General features: G+C 40.8%; 3 protein-coding genes across 3 annotated transcripts; 1 reads left to right on the top strand and 2 right to left on the bottom strand.

Moving 5' to 3' along the window:
• Positions 1–693: 693 nt before the first annotated feature.
• Positions 694–5180, bottom strand: NDUFB5 (NADH:ubiquinone oxidoreductase subunit B5). Its single transcript, XM_005525068.3, has 6 exons — positions 5036–5180; positions 4472–4560; positions 3499–3565; positions 2648–2709; positions 1551–1657; positions 694–1007 (listed from the first exon to the last, which is right to left on the bottom strand). The coding sequence occupies exons 1-6, from the start codon at positions 5166–5168 to the stop codon at positions 887–889; spliced, it is 579 nt and encodes a 192-aa protein (XP_005525125.2). The 5' UTR covers positions 5169–5180; the 3' UTR covers positions 694–886.
• Positions 5181–5446: 266 nt separating this feature from the next.
• Positions 5447–9528, top strand: MRPL47 (mitochondrial ribosomal protein L47). Its single transcript, XM_088061148.1, has 7 exons — positions 5447–5685; positions 6217–6362; positions 6926–6986; positions 7664–7760; positions 8330–8460; positions 8739–8834; positions 9255–9528. Exons 1-7 carry the CDS (start codon positions 5447–5449, stop codon positions 9370–9372), a joined length of 888 nt encoding a protein of 295 aa, XP_087917274.1. The 3' UTR covers positions 9373–9528.
• A 1179-nt stretch (positions 9529–10707) lies between these two features.
• On the bottom strand, positions 10708–20235 carry ACTL6A (actin like 6A). Its single transcript, XM_005525070.3, has 14 exons — positions 20119–20235; positions 19269–19345; positions 18899–19073; positions 18434–18534; positions 17113–17210; positions 16344–16438; positions 16012–16118; positions 15837–15926; positions 15590–15651; positions 15157–15271; positions 14723–14803; positions 13692–13787; positions 12585–12671; positions 10708–11986 (listed from the first exon to the last, which is right to left on the bottom strand). Exons 1-14 carry the CDS (start codon positions 20141–20143, stop codon positions 11906–11908), a joined length of 1290 nt encoding a protein of 429 aa, XP_005525127.1. The 5' UTR covers positions 20144–20235; the 3' UTR covers positions 10708–11905.

Here is a 20235-nt window from a genome sequence, read left to right on the forward strand (position 1 = left end):
CAGCATTTATAAACAATGAGAGCCATAATAAGACATACAAGCCATCTAGCCTGAAAGATTGATTCTAACAAAAAGGACGAGCAAAGCACTGATAGAAAATCAATGTCTTTCTAATGTTTGGCAATGCCAGGAAAGAACAAACAAGGCAGTTTTTGCTTAAAATAGTCTATGCAGTGTTGCCTAATGTAAAAAAAAAACCAAAAAAACAGAGTTTCAAGTTTCAAATCACTAGTTGATACGAGTTTAGTAAAGTGTTTGGGCTTTTTTCCTTTAAAAATTGAGGATTTTGAATATGGACAGATAATTTAAAGTCACAAATTGTAAGAGGCACTTTCCATCACTATTGAGAAATTTAGGAGTACCATGGCCTCTAGAACCTGAGGAAATACATCCCTCTAGTGGCAAAAACCTGCTGGGTGGTAAGAGAACTCTTTGTATTCCCTGAAGAGTTACCAAGTGGTGTAGAAGAACAGCTGTACAGTTCTGAAAATGCATGGCAGGTATGGGTGAAGGTACTTATTTAGTTCATCTCCCACCAATTACCTGACACAAAGCACTGAGAATGAAAAAACCCCTTAGCTTCTTGTATCTTTCACTTAATACTATAAATGCTAGAAATCACAACATGAAAACTAATATTACCGACTTGTTTCATGTACATATGTTCTGAAGGAAAGGAGTGATTGTTGGCAATTGACATAAAGCATTTTCACTTATTAACTTTAATAGCTGTGTGAGCTTAACTGCCACACAGTTTCTTTCAAGATAGTGGAATCAACACAAACACCATTTATTCATTTTCATCAGCAAATAGCAGGATGTCTGTTCCATAGCGCAGTCACGATTTGCCAGTATGCATTTGAGACCTTGCACACTGCTCTAAAGTTTAATTGTCAGGTGTGGATTTATTAGAATTGTCAACAAGATTTTTGTCAGGCGTTTCATAATGGAACCAAGGTCCATCTCCCCGGTGTCTCATCAGTCTGCGTGCTTCCAACTCCAGAATCCTAAAAAAAAGGCAATAGACACCCTCAATATGAAGATGGTTGATGTTGAGCATAACAGACAAAGCAATGACTTTAGCATTAATGGTTTATAAACACTGCTAAAACATAGGTAGGACCACAATATGAAGGGTTCAACTATGACATGCGCTACTAAATCTTTCTATTTTTTTTTTATTGCAACTCATTCCACAAAGGAGTAATAAAAACACTGGCAGTTTTATCACAGGTTCTCTAAGCTGTGAGCATTAGTAGAGGCAAAAAGAGCTTTATTTGCTGACTCAGGAAGACAGAGCTACACCTTTATAAATACCAAGTGTTTTGAAGACCCCCTGCCCTTGGATTGTTCTGGTAACCTGAATCCTGAGAGGGCAGTGACAACAGATACTGTGACTCCCACTCTGGCAGCAGCCAGTGCAGGCAGCACTCAGGGGATACATGAAAGCACTTTATGTCAGCATCCAGCTCAGTATATCATGCAAAATCAAAGAGTCAGCTACAGTATGGATCAGGCTTTTAACCCACCCCCCCAACTAGAGAACATACCTCAGTTCAGTTTTCCTCGCTTCCACATCAAGCAGGGCCATGTCCTTCTCATAGTTCTTCTCAGGGGGGTCAAGTATGTACCGAGCTATCCAGCGGCTTATGGGGTGCTGCAAAACGTAACAGCAGAGATTATTTATGCAATTTCCAAGTAGAAATGTCATCATAACTGAATCACTTTGTATATCCACTGTCCTGAAAAGATGTCATGGACACCGTGAGTGCTGCCATTCAAATCGTAACAGTAAAATTACAAACATGCACAACTACTTGCAAGATCCAAACCCTAAAAAGTCATGTCTTTTGCAATTCTTAACGCCAAGATAACCTGCAGATGACTGTTCTTAAGCAAAATTAAAATTTAACAGAAGACAGAATTTATTTTCTTTCTGTTAAAGTTCCTTAAACTACCACAGTAATCACAGAAGTGGACCCCAAACTTTACTGTAAGCAGCAACATTTCAAAATTTTGCTTCCACATAGAGGGCATTTCACTAGGAACAGAAGTCTAAATGAGTTGAAACAGTCACAATAATATTGCTGAATTCAATTACTTCCTGTCAGAAACAAACCCTGCTTGCTTGCAGCAAGAAGCTGGGGACTAATTTTAAGAAAATATAATTAAATTGATACCATACAACCTTGACTTTTTGACTATAGAAATCTCCAATTCTAGATCTAAAAGTGTGTGTGATATTGGACTTTAAAACAATAGTAGCAAACAACACAAAAGAAATAAATGTCACTTTAAACTACAGTTTCTTGAGGCATTGTAGAAAAAAAATTAAGACAAAACCTGCACATTATAAATGCATTGGACTTTTCTTACTATTTAGGAATATTATAGAAAAATTCTTGGCACACAGCTTCAGCAGTTTACTGCATACAGAGCATTTGCATCTGCTTATGTCAATAAACATTTCCTACAGCCTTCTACAAGCTCCATAAAGCTGCAAAAAAGTTTACCAAAATCAGAACTGCACTGTTTGAGTTTTACTACAATGACAGACATCACCATACTCCATACATTTTACTCCCAAAAGTATCATCAAGAGAAAGGCTGTCCATAACATGCCCACCCTTTTGCATGTTACACTCACTTTGTAGTATTCCCAGTGCTCTGGAATATAACCTTCAGGAATCTCTGCAAGTTCAGCTTCACCTGACAAAGAAAGGAGGGGAGAAATATTCAATTCTCTGATTATTTTCCAAAGCTACCTTATATTTCTTTTATTTTACCTTATATATCCATTACTACTACTACTATTATTATTATTATTACTATTATTATTACTTTCCTTCATTTTACCTTATATATCCTTTCAGATAAGAAGATCAATATTCCACAGAGAGCACTAAACCCTTCAGTGCGAGCTCTACTCAGAAAAACTGAACTTGCAATTTTTGCAGGACACATCACATTGCAAAGTATCTACTCACAGATTTTAAGTGACACACCAAAAGGGTAAAATTAGCAGCTATACAGAAGAAACAACTTGGATCAAGTCCACAGAAATGCCCTTTGAAGTACAGGAGGTGAAAGCATGAACTTTTCTTGATTTCTCTATTAAATTAATTACATATCATTACAGCAGTAGATTTAACACACGTGTTGCCAAGCAGAATTCTGGCATCTTTGCTAGATAAAAAGCCAGAGTTGCAGTCTTGTTAAAGCAAGTTACTAAATTTCACTGATGTTTGAAAGACTGCCAAAAGAGGAAATGTATTTTTTTTAAAACGTGAGAAACATTTTTTAAAAAAAGCAACAACTAAAGCAAATATATTGGGAACATTTTCTATGTACTTATACAATATCACTTGTATTTGTTAGTCCTACTCCATGGTCTTCCAAAGAGAGAGCCCTAAAAGAGTCCTTTTTCCCTATCCTGCATGCTTAATTCCCATTTAATAACTTGGACTGTACTTTGCTCAGCCCTGACAGAGCACTCACCAACAAATACATTGATATATGTTAAGAGCACGGCCACTGGTATTCCCGTCAGGAATATATAGAATCTCTGTAGAGGGGATAAAAACAGTCAGTGTGGGAAACTCAGAACCCTGACAAAATTTACATGAGAGCTGAAAATGTCTGCAAATGGTGCAACAGCAAATAACTCTTAGATTTGCGTTCCTAGGTTGGAGAGGGAAGTTGTATGTAAACAGTGCTGATTGTAATGAGTTAATTAATGAACCAGAACACACAGAAGTGATGCTGTGTCAGCCCAAGAGCCTGTTCAGGTCAGTTCTCATCTCCCAGTGAGGCCAGTCTGTGCAGCAGCAAACAGCAACACCTCCCTGAAATCTGCCTCAGCATCCTGGCATGACTGGCTCCAGCACTCAGCTTCACTCAGGCACTGACAGCAAAGCAATAATCCAACACCAATGCAACCATTGTGGGTTCTGTAGCTGTGGAAGGCAGATAAAAGGAGTCCTTATCACATGAAGGGAGTTGTATCAAATTGCTGCTTGTAATAGGATTTATCCAAAACCTGACTTTGGAGGGGTCAAACTCAGGTCAGGCTTCCTAAATCTCACCTATGTTGTTAGTGGTATAGACAAGTGAAGGCAAACCCTACAGAAGAGTAACTGATGTTTCAAAAAGGAGGATGAAGTAGAAAGCATTCGTGGGCCATGTATATATAAACACAGACATGTAATTTAAGAATGCTACTACAGCAGTAATTTAAGAACCTATCATAGCCTTTGTTGTATAGCCAGTCTTTGAACTTCATCTGCCCCTGATTTTACAGCATACGACCAAAAAACTTTTAAAAAGGCCCTGAAATTCTTTTTTATGTAAATAGTGCCAGCCACATTTTAGATGCTATTGCACAAACAGAGGAAATTGTATTTTAGACACTCTTACACCATTTGAAAGTAATGTGTTACACTGAATGCCATACATTTGATTTTTAACTCACCAACAAGCGCAGAAATCGAGAATCATAAAAACTTGTTGCCTTGATGATAAACATTCTCTTCCCATGGTCACCACTGTGTCGTACAGGAACTGAAAATTGAACCAGAGTATTATGGGTTTGTACCCCATTGGGCCTTATGCCAGGACAAGGTCAAACATATGTGGGGAAAGGAAGAAAAAATAAAAAAAAAAAAGTGTAAAACAGCGGCTAAGTTTTCTGCAGTTCGCCTGAAGTTATTTCGCATTTTGTTAGCAGGAAGCTGTTTCTCTTCTAATTATAGACAGAGATCTCTGTCTACCTATAAGCACCAACACGTGAAACAGTGAATGTCACCATAAAGGACCAAGTAAATGGACAATGAGAATGCCAGGAGGGTCGGCCTCCCGCCCGTTTCCATCCATTTTTCACCCAAACCCGGTAGTTTTTCATAGGAACGGGGACAAAACACTCCACCTGCTCAGTCCCCGGCCCTCCCGCGGCCTCCGGGAGAACACCTCTGTCCCGCTCCGCAAGGTCACCTCGCCCCCATCGCCCCCGCCCCGCCGCTCCCCGCCGGGACCGTACCGAGGATGCCGGGGAGGCGGGGGGCGATCCCGGTGATCCCGGTGGTGCCGGTGATCCCGGTGGTGCCGGCGCAGCTCGCCCGCCGCGCCGCCCAGGCCGCGGCCGCCCGCAGCACCCGGCTCATGCCCGCCATGGCTGGGCCTGGCACGGGGCGGGGCCGGCCGCGCCGCTTCCCGCCGCGGGGTGAAGCCGCCAGCCGCCATCTTTGGGCTGGGCAAAGCTTTCACAGTGCCCCCAGCGCAGTGGGAGGGTAAGGAGGTGAAGCCGCGCAGGCACCATTTTGGAAAAGGGCAGAGCCTTCCCTGCGCTCCATGTACAGCGGGAGAGCCCGGGGTGAGGCCGGGCAGGCGCCATCTTAGGGAAGGGCAGCGCCCGCCCCGTGCCCCCGGCGCTGTGGGAGGGCGCGGTGCGATGGCGGCGGGCGCGGCCATGGCCGCGCTGGGCCGGAGCCCCGGGCCCGCGCGGCGGCTGCCCCGGGCTCGCCCGGGCCTCCCCGGGTACGCGCTGCGCCGGGGGGACGCGGGCTCCGACATGGAGGGGCGGGCGCGGTTCCCGGGAGGAAGGAGAGCCTTTGTCGGGAGGCGGGTGTCCGTGAGTCCTGGCTCCGCCAGCCTGAGGGCTGCAGGGTGGTGCGTGGCTGCAGGCATCGTGTAAGGGCAGCGGGAAGCGTTTCCCTGTGCCTGTAGAATCCTGCAGTCATTGTGCTGGTGTTTCCAGCGTGGGTGGGGTTTGTGCATTCCCGCGTATTCATAGCTTTTGCCATTAATGCCACGGGGGAAGATTCTCCCTCTGGAGGCACCCCAAAGCCACCTGCATGCGTTCCTATGTCACCTTCTCCAGGTGACCCTGCTTTGCCAGGGTTGTTGGACAGGATGATCTCCAGAGGTCCTTTCCAATGCTAAAAATTTTGTGATCCTATGATGTACTCTTGTACAGCATAGCTCAAATTTATTCCTTAATTTTTAGTTGTTATTTATCTCAAAGTATAGAAAATTGATAATTAGATGAGATGAGGGGGAGGAGAAAACACCAAGATGACATTTTTGTGACTAACCAAACCCCTGCTTCCCTGCAGGCTGTGGTCTCTAGGACCTGTGCCTTTTTGAATGAAACAAACATTCTCATTTAGCAGAATATTATTTTTCTTACCATATACAGTTTTCCTTCTAACTTTTCTGCAGGACGGCACTGAATCTGTACCACAAGAACCTACCAAAAATTGAGACCCTCCATCAAGTGAAGTTCCTGCACACAACTGTGTCTCGGAGGGGTCTGGAGGAGTTTTTTGATGATCCAGGAAACTGGGGGGAAAAAAGTGTAAAGTCTGGTGAGTTATATTTAGCATTTCTGATAGTGATCTTTGAGCTGAAATCTGACCTGTTTTTTTTACATCATAGGGAGCCTTCATAGCTACATAAAACTTATTTTACTGTGTATATGTACATACATCCATTTGTCTGTCTTTATGCCTGTTAATTTTTGTGTTAATTTTGTGTATTCACAGTGTTTATAAAAGCAAATAGCAATTGTGCAGCAAAATGTTTCACTGTAAATCTTCTGCCTTGCTCTGAAGTGAGTGTGTATCACAGAAGACATATTCATGAAATATACGTAGTGTGGAAGAAAACTAGTTCAGTGTAAAGATTCATCTGACAGCTTTCCGTATTCCCAGCCTTTTACAAACACAAATATATGCTATGTGTAATTGGCTTTCTGTATTGTCTTTTAAAAGCAAAGCTGAATATCCTCAAGGATGGCTGTCCAAGCAGTAGTATTTTAAAAGTAGTCTTTATACTGTTGTGTCAGCTGAGCCTAATAGAAGCACATTTTTTTTCTCCAGAATAAGAGAATTGCTCCATTAAATTAATGGTGTTTTTTCATCTTTTACAGGGGATTCATGGAATATAAAGCAGCTAAGGGGCAAGAGTAGTGAAGACTTGCACAAACTTTGGTAAATAAGTTTTAGTGAAGAGGCTTCTCTTCTTTCAGAACAGCTCTGCACTTTCTAATAAAATATGGCTGGTGAATTTATGATCCAGTGACTTTAGTCTGCCACAGAGCTCTGCAGGCTCCAGCCAGCTTTGGGCTTGGAACAGCCCCAGTCCTGGCCCTGTTCAGGACACAGAAGCTGCACTGCAGGTGGCTGTGGAACAGTTGTTTCTAGTTCTGAGGGCTAAGGTTTGGTACAGTCCCTCTGGGGGTTGTTTGGGTTGGACAAACTTGGTTGTCAGTGCTTACTAGTGGTGTGGGTACTTAATTCCATCAGGGTGCTCAAGTCTTCATTTATTCTGATTTTGGAAGTTTCTAAAGCTGGAGGTTGCATTGCCACTTCAGACTGAACTTAAATCATTACTGTGAACAGCTTTTTCCTGGCTTTGACTTGTCCTTTTCTTGTGTACATGTAAGAAGAATCTGGCTCTGTCCAGGTAGTGGAAGACAACTTAGTATTAAACTCTTCCCTCCTAAGCCCTCTTTATTCCAGACTAAGTAAAGCTGTCCTCCCTCATTCTCCTCTTTTGGTTCTTTATGTGGAGCCAGCAGGTACAGGATTTGGGATTACAGCTAGTAAGTGAATAACTGCTTAGCTATCCAGAAGTTATTTTTGAATTACTGTGCTTTCTGCTCTAGGTATGTCCTGCTGAAAGAAAAGAACATGCTTTTAACTTTAGAGCAAGAGTCCAAACGACAGTGCAAGCCTATGCCAAGTCCAGAACGATTAGAAAAGGTGACTTGTTCTTACTACATAAAAACTATAACTCTGAAGTAAAATTGCTGAAAGATCAAGTGTTTGTAGACTTGTTAAAGACCATTTGTTAAAATTATTTCCCTGATTTTAGTGTATACACTAACTGCTCAAGTTACAATTTGGTCAAGGCAGCTTTCTCATTGTCCAGTGAGCATTATTAGGGCTGAGACCAGACTCCAGTGAAAACTAAAATAACCAACAGCCACTACAAACCATAAGCAAATCTTCTGTTTGCTTCTCCTGCTTCCTTCTGCCTTAGAGCTTCCTATACTTCTGCATCAGCATTGGATCTGTCATTACCCAACTGGTCTTCAATCAGATATCAGACTGTCAGTTATTTTGTATCTGTCCTGCTCTCAAATTAGGTTTTTGAAGCACCCATTCCTTACTTATTGGTACACAGGGCCTGCTGACAGAGAACTCATGATCAAGCTCCAGCATGTTTTACCTTTGTTTTCCCTTTAAATTTTGTCTTAAGTCTTTGAGATCTTTTAAATTTTCAGCATTGTTTTTTGTTGGTGCATCCTGAAACTTTTTACCATTTGCAGGTAGAAACGTCTATGAAAAATATAGACCTGGTTGTCAGAGAAAGAGAAATTGCTTTGAGGCTTTTACAGACAGGCCATGAAAAGCCAGTCCCTGGCGAGTGGAGACACGACTTCTTGGGACGCACGTTCTGGTATGAAAACCTTATGTTTTTTGTGAATTTTTCTAGTGGTGTGTCTCTCTCCCAGAAAATCCTTGTTTAATCAAGGAAGGACGCACAGACTGTACAGAACACAGGAGATACAGTTACAAACCAAGCTAGCAAGAGCTGGAAATAAATACCCACATACAAAGTCTGCTGTGATTTCCCAGACCACTTTATCACTGTACTTGAAAACAAGATAAATTGGTAAAATCCTAGAATTAAGACAGTGTGTACATTCTGTAATAATTTTTATCTGTCTCCAACAGGTATAGTTACAAGGAATGGCCAATACCATGGCACTTGAACAAAAAACACAAAAAGAAGAGATTTTATTACTTACCTCATGTGAATCACTTCATCAGGTAAAGATTATTCTGATATTGAAAGTTATCTTCTGATCTGTTTGTGCCCTATTCCACTTTAAAAGGAAAAAAATAGCTGTAATCTTTTGTTTTTCAGCTACTAGACTGAAAATTAGGCTTTTTTAAATTACAGCTTGCACTGTTTCTTTTTTTCTGTTCCCACCTTAGTTACTAAGGTACATGATTATGCAGTGGCACTGTAGAAGTAACTTCAAATGCAGCCTATCAAAAATCCTCCCAGAGGCTGAACCTCTGTAGAATTCAGAAGCAGAGTAAAACTTCGCATGCTTTTTTACTTGTCAAAAGCAAATTAATACTGAAGGTGTTAATCACTGAGAGGATCTATCTGATTGTGGGGGGAGCTCATTAAAGTGGTTACAAGCTGGCTGGAAATGAACCACACCAACTTCTCTGTTTCAGACTCAGACTTGAAAAAGCCTTACGGAAAAGAGCAAGGCAGCAGAACATGGAGAGGACAAGACGGAAGATCTTGGAAAAGAAGTTCCCTGACATTGCTGTGAAATCCCAGAGCCAGTAACATGCTGCAAGAGCAAGGAGTTGGTCAAGTGTCTGTGGAACATGAATCATGTGCTGGAACCATAAACTCCACTGAGCATTCCAGAGTCTCCATAGTTTTTTGTTTTTAATACCACATTTGACTTTAATTAAACTTGTGATCTGGAATTAAAAAACAGCTTTGGTGCCTAACTCAAATCAAATCATTTCTCACATTTCCAGGAAGAGACAACTGTTACAGGATTGAGACACATTAGGAACAGTGAAGAGCAGCCACAGAGTGCCAGCTGACAGTAGGAAGTGTAGGGGTAATATTTACCTGGTTTAGTTTAACAAATGTGCATTAAAACCAGACAAAAACATGAAAGCATCTGAAGCTCACATATGAGCCTTTTCCCTGAGTATTTTTCCTGCTATTTTTCAGATACATTGTTCTGAATATTATCCCTGAGTTACAGGTAAGCTATGCAAGGTGTATTTGCTTTCTGCATAAATACAGAAAATGGGCTCTTCAGTCTGCTATGAGGAATTTTTTCCACTGCTTTAAGTCTGGCTTCTTAGAAAGTATGAAATACTCAGCATGGAAACTTCTAATACAGTTGTCCTGTCTTGATTTCTATGACAAATTCAAACACTTGTACAATGTTTTTTTGCAGAGTACAAAATACACGAAAGAAGATTACAATAGTCTTCTATGAAATTGAAGTAGGTACTGCTGTTGTTCTCAGTTAATGGAAACACCTTCACCTTTCACTTCATTAAAGCTTTTAACCTCCACATGTGGTGGTCTAGAAATCTAGATTAAAGTCACAAATGCCAGACTTTCAGGAAGCAAGTGTGCTCAGCAGCATAGTATAGTAAAACACTGCAAGGGACCAGTACTGTTCCTGTATCTGTCTCTATCATTTGGACCCTTCACTTACTCCTCTGTGTCACATAAAATTCTCACTGTTACAACTCAGAATGTTTGCAGAGGTGAGAAAACCTCCAGCAGTGTTTTGCTCTCCCTGTGCTGCTGGAATATTAACAGATATTACTACTGTACTGCAATTCTTTTATGAGAAACAGAAGATAAAAACTGATTTGGCACAACACAATCTAAGCGTGCCAGAGAAGGAAAGCTTAAAACCACCACACAGTGCAACTGTGAGATGCTACTCTGAGGTAGCAGTTCAGTTGTGCTCCACTTGAATGGAAACTGGACTGAGTCTTTAACTTCCACAATGACAAGAGCTGGTGACTTGGATCACTTGTTACAGCTTTGCAGTTTCCCTCATTTTGCAAAAGAAGTATGGTTTGTCAGTAGCTTTGAAAAATCTGATCGAGCAACTCAAGATTCTCATAAGACAAAAGCAGACTGGTTTGATAAATTACTTTATTATTTGGAGGTAATGTGAAACTTTTCAAATAGAGGCCTCATACTTATTTACCCACAAGATCTTTTAGGATACAAAAATGTAGCAGTATTGTTTATATTTTTTAGATCAGTTAAACGCTATTTGGTTTTCCACAGCTTTTGAGAGAAGGAGCAAAACTTCATTGTGTCCCAAACCAGACCATTGCAGATTAAGCTTAAAAGCAACATCGAGCTGCGTCTTGACAGCCAATTCCTGCTGAAAAAAAGTCATCCCCGATCCTGTGACCCTGAGTGCACCTTCCCCCTGCAAACACAGGCACTTACAGACCCTGCTGGGAGGCACAGGGGGAGCCACACCAGCCATGAGCTCACAGCACTTACAGCTCCCTGCAGCAGGGTTGAGCCACGCACTGAAAGCTTCTGACTCTGCTCCCAGTCTTGGAGAGGCAATTCTTTGTCTCAGTTTCCCTGTCTTGAACAGGTTTTGCTTCTCATCAACATCACAAAGGCATTAAATACATTCTTAGACATCAGGTGGAAAGCATTGCTTGCTTACTGAAATTAAACTGCTCCGTAATAAAAAAAAATTAGCAAACCAGTGCTTATTATAACATTCACTCCATGGAATGTAACACTTCTGTGAGACAGTAAAAGTTTACACTAAAATAGATCACTGAATACAAACTTTCAACTCTTTAAACAGCAGAGTAACTTTCTCTGCAAGTACTCACAAGCTTGCTCAAATATAAAAGACCAAATTTTATTTTTTAAGAGAAAAATAAGAGCAATTTAAGGCCAAAGTACCAGCAAGGAAGACTAGTATGTGAAAATAGACAAGAAATTAGACAAGAAATAATTAATAAATAAGCACAGGCATTTGCAAGGTTATGCCTCTATCTATTAGCTAACCTGTAAAGCTGTTCCCAGGAAAAGATACTAGAGAAAATAGACATTTATACAAAATTATAAAATGCTTGTTACATGAATTATTGCTTTACAAGGGATGTAAACATCCTTTTTCTATTATAGTACCAATTAGGTCTCTCAAATTTCTAAGGTTTGTTAAAATGGAACTTGAATTATGCAAAAAACCCAGTATAAACTTTCTACAAAAAAGAGTCCATCCCATTCCTGAGTATGCTAAAGCTATAAAACAGAAGGAGCACCGAGCAGGCAGCAGTTTTCACAGTAAAGAGGTCTAAGGACATTTTCTTTCTACACACTGTTTCCCTCCTTCTTCATATTCTTGTTTAGAAATCCACATCTGCTGGAAAGTACCCTAGAAAAATAAACAAACAAAAGCACCACACAATGAAAAAAATATCAGAACACAAATAATAGTTAATTGAAACATATTTAGCTCTTCCTAGGAGAGAAAACAAGCGCGTCCTCACACTACATGAAGTATTAGGACTTGACCTGCTTAACTGTCTCTTCCTTGAGTTTTATTGCTAAGGGATTAAACTCAAGACAGGAAGTGCAGCACCAAATGCTGATTCCAATCTCCCTTTCCCATGATGATAAACTAATCCTCACAAACCATTTCAGTGCTCAGTACTTGTAGAATTAAAATTAACCTCAGGAATATGATGCAGAAACAGGTTTGCTACTTTCATGGTCTTCTAGATACAGTCTAGAGAAAGTGCATGTATTTCAAGGTTGCATCTTGCCATTAAAAATGGGAGAACATGGCAGGATATGTTGTCACCGGAAACGCTCACACCTCTTTTTAAAACAGATTCTCCTCCCCTTACCATAAGGACAGCCAAGATTATGATTATCATAATCATAACATAGTAGCACAGATTCTGCAGTGCACACTCTGGGGAATCAGATTTCTGGGTAGCAGTGCTACACAGTAAGGCAGGTTTACTAACCAAAGAAGCCAAAATGGAGCCCCCAATCCACGAGCTGAACCTCCGCTCCACAGTCGTGTTGTTAGCTATCAACTTCAGGCGCATGCTCTGCACAGAAAAGGAACCAAAACCAAACGTCACACAAACTGCAAGCTGGTACCCTTAGGGACAAGCAGCACAAGGAACTTGGTGTCTATACCAATATGCAGCTGAAGAAGGTCCATTTTAGTACATCTGCAATACCGCTCACCTGCCCTGCATTTACAATTCAAAACAACCACAGTGGAACAGGAAATGTGGTTTTTACCTTGTCTTCCAGCAGCAAATGGTTAAGGCAAGGAATGGGGCAGGTGGAGAACAATAATACCACAGTGTATGGTGTCATCTCCAGCACTGCCCTGGGACTAAAATTATTTATGCTGCTAGACTTGAGTCATCTAGTCTTTTTGCAACCCATTCATTCCTTTTGCTTTCAAAATGCCTTATAGCAATAAAATCTTTGAATTTCAATGGGCTCCTCCTCAGCTTTATAAGCAGTGAATACATTTCTCAGTTTCTTCTAACATTCATCATTTTGGAGTTGTCACAAGCAGAACATTTTTGCTTGAATATGAAAATTCAAGAAATACCATAATTTATATCAACTCTCAAATGCAAGGTATCAATACTTTCTTTGACATCAAGTGATTAAAAAATATGTAATATGTTACTCATAGACAAAACCTGGACATTTAGGTTGTCTGCAGAATTAAGGAAAAACAATTGCCACAATGAAGTGGCCTCAGGCAGAATGTCTGAATGTGCCTCAAGTTAGTCAGCAACACTTCAAAAGAGAGATCTTTAAGAGAAATACTGGCTGTTTCTTGGGGACAATTACAGAAGTTAGGATCACAATCTGAAAGCAAGAGTGGAGCAGTAAAATACTCAAGGAATATTGGAATTTGTTCTGTATAAAACTCTTCAAGAATTCTTTCTTTTCTTTAGGAGAGGGAGGCTTCTTAACCCTGCAGAAATCTATTCAGCTGTCAGGCTCCTAAGAAAGTCAAAGCCATGATATCCTTGTGTACGTATGTGGCAGAAAAATAAAGTGTTAAGTACTCAATGCAGTAATGGAAAGAGTTGTTTTACCGGTGGGGTTTTCTGAGACAGCTCCCTGTTCAATCTGTCTGTGAAACTCTGTATGAGAGTGTTTCCTCCTGCTACAATCACACTGCCATAGAGACCCTAAAAATAGAAAACAAACAAACAAAAACCTGGAGCTTTACCTCAGAAATCATTCTGAAAACAGCTCTTTCTCACAACAGAGAGGGGTGGCATGAGTATGTATAGTCAACAGCAATAATACATCACTTAATGCCAACAGTATTACCTCTCCCAATTCAATTAATTATTTAATCACTTTAAAATATTGCAAGGCAGCTTAATATTAAATTATAAAAGGAAGGCTGAAGCCATATGCTCTATATGACTTCATGAAACAATTTCTACTATGGAGAACCCTCAACCTGCAGATCTCCCCTGTACCCAAATCGTTGGGTTTTTTACACCTGAATGCAACCTCAAGAGAAAACCCTGCAGCAGTTTTCTATCTCACTATTGCTGCAGTTGGTGAACACACACCATGGCCCAGCCCACTAAGCCCTCCTCACACACTGGTTAACAGAAAAAAATTTTCTGAAAAGAATTTCCATGCAATCTGTATCAAATTGACACCTGAGAAAGATATCACATTGATTTTAAAAATAGTGTTTTGCTTTAGAACTTCTTCTCTTCCTTCCACTCTTTTTAAGTTCCATGTATGTTCTAAACATAACAATGCCTAAATATCTGAAGATAACACTCGAAGTTACAAATATAAATGCTTATCTGAAGCCAGTCCAATCCAAATTATGCAGTGCCAGCCACAAAATCTGTACTTCAGATCTTTCAATATGGGTAGAAACACTAAGATTTTGCATTTTGCAAGACAAAACACTAATTGTACATATCCCTTTATACAAATACACAATACTTACAGAATTATTCTAACATATTTATCATCATCCTAGGAAATCCTAGGAAATTTCTTCACTGTTGCTGTTCTAGTCCCAAAAACATGTGTCAGCACAAAAATATCTATGCCTTAAAATACTGCCTGCCTGGATGTGTAAAACACTTACCGGCCTGATATCTATATCACACATTCCAACGCTTGTTGTGACAACGTGGCTCACACCCAACATCGTGTTACCAGATAAACCCTGCAGGGAAAATTAGGAATCTACACATCATTGCTTCAAGAGAGCAAGGCACAGAAATGTCCAGAATGAACTGAATTTTACAAGTATTACTGGAGAGGGAGCTAAGCATTTTGTAAGGGAAGGAACAAAAATACCCCTATTTTTCCAGTCAGCTCATCACCACCCAGTTTGGACGTTTCATCCTTTCCTTCCCTTCCCCAGCCATAATTCAAAACAGGAAAATTCTACCCCCAAGAGAACCCCACAGTGCAAATACATCCAAATCACAAAACTGAAAATGTTATGCAAAAGAAAGACATCTGATAGCCTAGTCATGCAGAGCCTTCCAATCACAGCTATCACAGTGGTTTTACCTTTACATTGGAAGGGTCAAACAATCCCTCAGGAATTTTCAGACGCTCAGCACCGAAGTCACAGTTGTAGCCATTGGGGAACTCATAATGAACTGTTGGCATCTGTGCTGCCACCCTGGAGCATCAGACAGAAAGCAACACATTAAAGTGCTCTCTAAACAGGATGTCAAGTTATCTAAGCAGTGTTATAAACTACAGCTCCAATGGGAATACTGTGATTCATAAGACTTACACTTCCAATAATATTTATTATGATCTCATCTTGGAATATTGAACAAAAAACTATTGTCTGGGTATATGCAGTACTCCTGCTTTCATAAATCATCACTTTTTAGAGAAAACCTTCTGTAACAAAACCAACCAACAGCAACAGGCTGAGCACCACGCATGCATAACTGGTAACTGATTTTACAAAAAAGAAAAAGTAACATACTGTTCATCATAGGTTGAATCTGATACTTGGAGAACAGAAGCCTGGAAGTCCTGAATGACACACTGTGGAGTTAAAAATGACATGAATTTTTATTAATTTTAGTCCTGAATTTTATAGAATTGATACTAACTTTTCAAAGATTTCTCTTTCTTCAAGACAAAACAGAGAAAACGCTGATATACTTGCAAACAAAACTTATTTATGGAACACTCAGGAAAGGTGAGAGCAGGAGGAATGACCTACTTACATTACACATGTAGTTGTGCCAAGACCTGGTGACCTGGGGCAACTTCTCTTTTCTCTTCCAATTTGCTGGTGACCCCTCACGAACTGCCTCCTAAGGCCATAGGGTACAAAGTCATCAGGTAAACATTTAAGCCTCTCCCCAAGACAACAGTTACTAATTAAAGCCACTTTCCCACCTTTGAAGCAATCATATATGGAGGAATTATCTCTATGTTCATTTCCTGAAACAATTCCCGGCACTGCATAGTGATAAAGTCTCCTGCAAGTGGTGATTTTACAATACCTAGAAGGCAAAGAGGGGATCCAAAATAAAAACCAAAACATCTAACCTGGAAAGTATCCAGATCATGATTAGACTCTCCCAACTATTTGTCAGTGAACACTATTAGGGTTTTTTTTCCTTTTTAAGGGGGCACACAGATGTAAAAGCAGTAACAAAACTGTACAAGCAGAAATCACGCTAACTTGACCTTGATCTTGCAGTACTGTTGTCCATGAAAGTTCATACCTTGCTGAAGAACATATCCATCATGCACTGGAATAGCAGTGGTGTGTGTTGCTCCACTATCCAAGATGAGACCTGTAGATCTCCCATTAGCAAAACTAGTCAAATGATTAAGGAAAACATTGCAATTTTCACTTTAGGAAAAAAGTGCTGCCATACAATTAGATCATAACTAGGAATGAGTATCCTACATGTTATTCCTTGCTTCTACCAAGGGATTTGTCATTTTCCGATGTCTACCACCTTTCTGTGAAGTGCACAATCTCATAGAGAGAGCAGCATTTAACTTCCATCTGTGAACTAACTCAAGCTTTGGATGTACAAGGGTGAGACTTCGTGCCATTACTATGCAGCAAGCTCTAAGTACATCCAACTCATTTAAACTCGAAGCTGGAAACATATTATTAATTTAAAATAATTACAAATATTCTTCTTAAGGGTATGGAAGCTTCAAGCTCTAATTACTGTATTTAGTAGTGTGGACACCACTGTTTCAGGTCTGTAATACTCTTATCCATAGTATACAATGGGGAAAAAAAACATAATAAAAAAAAAGACTTGGACCCCAAGAACAGATTCAGACTGGGAGAACTTCAAAAATGAACTCTAATACCTTAAAGTTCAGAAACTGTATTTACTTCCTCCCTGGATGTTTATGGAAAAAAAAATTGAAGTTAGGGATGCTGGTATACTTGGAATTTCCTGGAAAAGTTTACCAAATTTCCTGGTGGAAGGAAAATAAAGCCATGCAGTGAAACATTTTGAAGGATACGCTGTCAGAACGGCAGTTTTACACAAGAAAAAAGCTGGGATGTTGTAGTGTTCAAACATCAGTTCTGTCAGTTTTTCACGCTTTGCCCTGGTATTCCACTAAAAAATAATAAATCCAAACCACACTAATAGAGTGCTAACACAATAAAGAAGTGGTTAGAAAAATTGCAGCCACAGTTTCAAATCATATCAAAATTCTACAGAAATGGATTTCTAGTAATTTACTTCTTTAGAACGTTTTGAATTCCATTTATACTACAATACATCAATGCTTATCTATCACCCAAAAGTGCTACACACCTTTCATGTTACAATAGATTTCTTTACACTTCTACAGCTCTTCCAGTGTCGGGTTCCCAAAGAACTCTCTAGAGCAAGCACCCTGCCTTTTACAAGGGGAAAGATACATGAAGGAACTTGCCCAGTGGGAAGAAAAATAAATCCAGACTTTCCAGTTCCCAAAGTATCTTTCTACAGTTCTACTGTAATTGTGATTAAACCAGGATATATCTCAAATATTCAACACATTACTGGAAACGTGAAGGTTTTTCCAAGCCAAAACAACAGAGTAAGATAAGGTTTGTAAGAAGAATGGCAATGGGAATGTCTCTATTCAGACACCCACTGAGCCATCAAACATCAAACAGCCATTGCAAATTCATCCACACTCCACAAGCTGTGATTCAACACAAGGGAATAATGGAATTCAAGAAAATCCTTTTCATAAGGTTTTATTAAAGAAAGATCACTTGTGTGTGGCACGTCTACCTTTTCTACTCTGACTTCAAGATCTGCCCTTCAAATGCTGAGCATTTAAAATGACAGAAACCTTGTCCAGATTTTCCCAGAAATTTGTATTCATCCACTTCAGCTGCCTTACAGGACCACTTACAGAAACAAAGACAGAAAAATTAAAACTTCTTCATTATAAATATTATTCTATGTCACATAATGTTACTTGTAAGGCTGAATGAAGATTTTTGATGGCATTTTATTAAGTGTAACTTAATATATAAGACATCCAAACATCTTTTTCTTTTTATTCTAGGTGGTAAAATTTCTTTTTTTAACTTTTGGCTTCTTTTCAGTAAGTGAAAAACAATAGCATATTGTAAATACTTTCTAATGCAACTCATATGAACAATTTAAAATTGAGGGTTTTTTAGACATTTTCCTGAACCTGTCCAAGTATTTTAGAATTGTCATTTCTATAGCTAAGTTTTAGCACTTGTCACCTACAAGCCATTATCAGACTTATCCAGGACTAATGTTTGCAGAGTAAGCAATAAAACTTATCAAAATGCACAGCTGCTTTTACTCACTGGTGCTTCAGACATAAGGACAGGATGCAAACTTGCTTCAGATTTAATATGCATCTTGTAAGTGTGATCCAAAATTGCCTGGAAACTATCCCAGTCTTCAACTGTAACAACATTGAGACAAACAGATTAGTTACTCCTAAGTTTTGTTTCATTTCATAAACATATAAAGGCTTTCCAATTTATTTTTTTGCACAGAGCTTTTCAGTCAAAAGCTGTTCTCAGCAGACACACACCTGCTCTAACAGCTCTGCAGAATTCTCTTCCTCCACAATCACCGTGACTTCAACAATTATGCTGAAAGTCCACTAACAGTGAAAACCAATCACATCCCAATGCAATTTGTAAACCAGGAATCTGTTCTTACAGCCTCTGTGACTGTACATAGCATCTGTCAACACAACTATGACTTCCTGCAGCCTGGCAATGCTATTTTAAAATCAGGTAGAAAAAGACAGAGCACCATACTCATTCCATTTTTTAAAGGTGAAATGGCTTCCATATGCTCCCTTGGAACTCTCAGGGCATTAGTGTCTATGTAGTAAGTCGGGCCCCCTTGTTTGCCTTTGTCACCATCTATCTCCATCAGAGTGCTGCCATTGTCCCTTTCTAGCACCACACCAATGGCTGTTGGAAAATCAACCTGCAAGGCAAGAGGCAAGTAGTACACAAGGATTAGTAATGTTTTGGAAGATGGTGTTTTTCTCATAAATTCAGAAGTTTCTTTATACAATACAGTCAGAGCAAACCCCAATGTATTCGGAAGGGTTGTAACTTGCAAAGAAGACCTAAGGCATAAATACATGTTGAATTTCCATCAAGGCACAGATTCTCTCACCTTTGGGCAGTCCTCGCCTGCATAGCCTGCTCTCACTGTGTACGAGCCAATGTCAAAAACCAGAGCCCCAACTTCATCTGAAACGATGGTTAATAAAGATAAAAGAACGATTATTATGCTCTTCTGCAACCCTGAGCTTTCCCTGCTTTACTGGCAAAGGAAGACAAGCAAATCAAGGGATCTTTTACAAAGCAAAGAGACACTTCTCTATTCAGAACTGCTGCTTTCAGAAAGCTATTGGAAAACTGCAGACGGGCTTTAACTGAGTCAATCTCTCCGTTTGGTGTAAGGAAGAGAATTTTACCAGAAGAGTGAAAATGTAGTCGCAGCTAAACGGATCGTAAGATAAAGCTTTCAAAAAGTTCTAATTTCACAGTCACACGAAGCCAGGCAAGCCCAGAGGCCCCGGGCGTGATGAGAACGAGGAAGGTGGGACTCAAAACACCGACTGTGTGAGGGAAGGGGTCAGAGCACGAAGCACCCATCCCTACGGGCCCAATCCCCGCTGATCTATGCACGTCCAAAATGAAACCTATCGGAAACGAACGCTGGTCACAGGGGGTGTGCAGAGGGGCTCGGGGGAACCACACCCGGCTCCCAAAGTGCGGGGACCTTCTCCGGACCACGGTATTGCTGATCCTGCCCAAGGCCGCGGTGCGAGTGGTCCCCAGAGGAGGCACCTCGGGGCCGCGAAGGACATAAACAAGGCCCGCCGCCTCCTCCTCCTCACGCGTGGGACACGGAGGGGCCGCGGCAGCGCCGGGCCGGGCCGAGGGAGGCGGGAAGCGCCCGCCGGCGCTACACGCGCCGCCTTGCGGGGCGGGGGAGGGGAGGGCGGCGCCGGACTCACCTCCCCCGTACACGCCGCCGCTCATGGCTGCCGCTGGGCCCGGCCGTACCGTCCGCCGTGCCCGCGCCGCTGGGCCCGGCCCCGCTCCCCGCCGGCCCCGGTGTCTGCGAGCCCCGC

The sequence above is a fragment of the Pseudopodoces humilis genome, chromosome 11, assembly GCF_049639895.1.
Source record: "Pseudopodoces humilis isolate 2021_Gansu_Grassland_sample_001 chromosome 11, ASM4963989v1, whole genome shotgun sequence".
Classification (NCBI taxonomy): Eukaryota; Metazoa; Chordata; class Aves; order Passeriformes; family Paridae; genus Pseudopodoces; species Pseudopodoces humilis.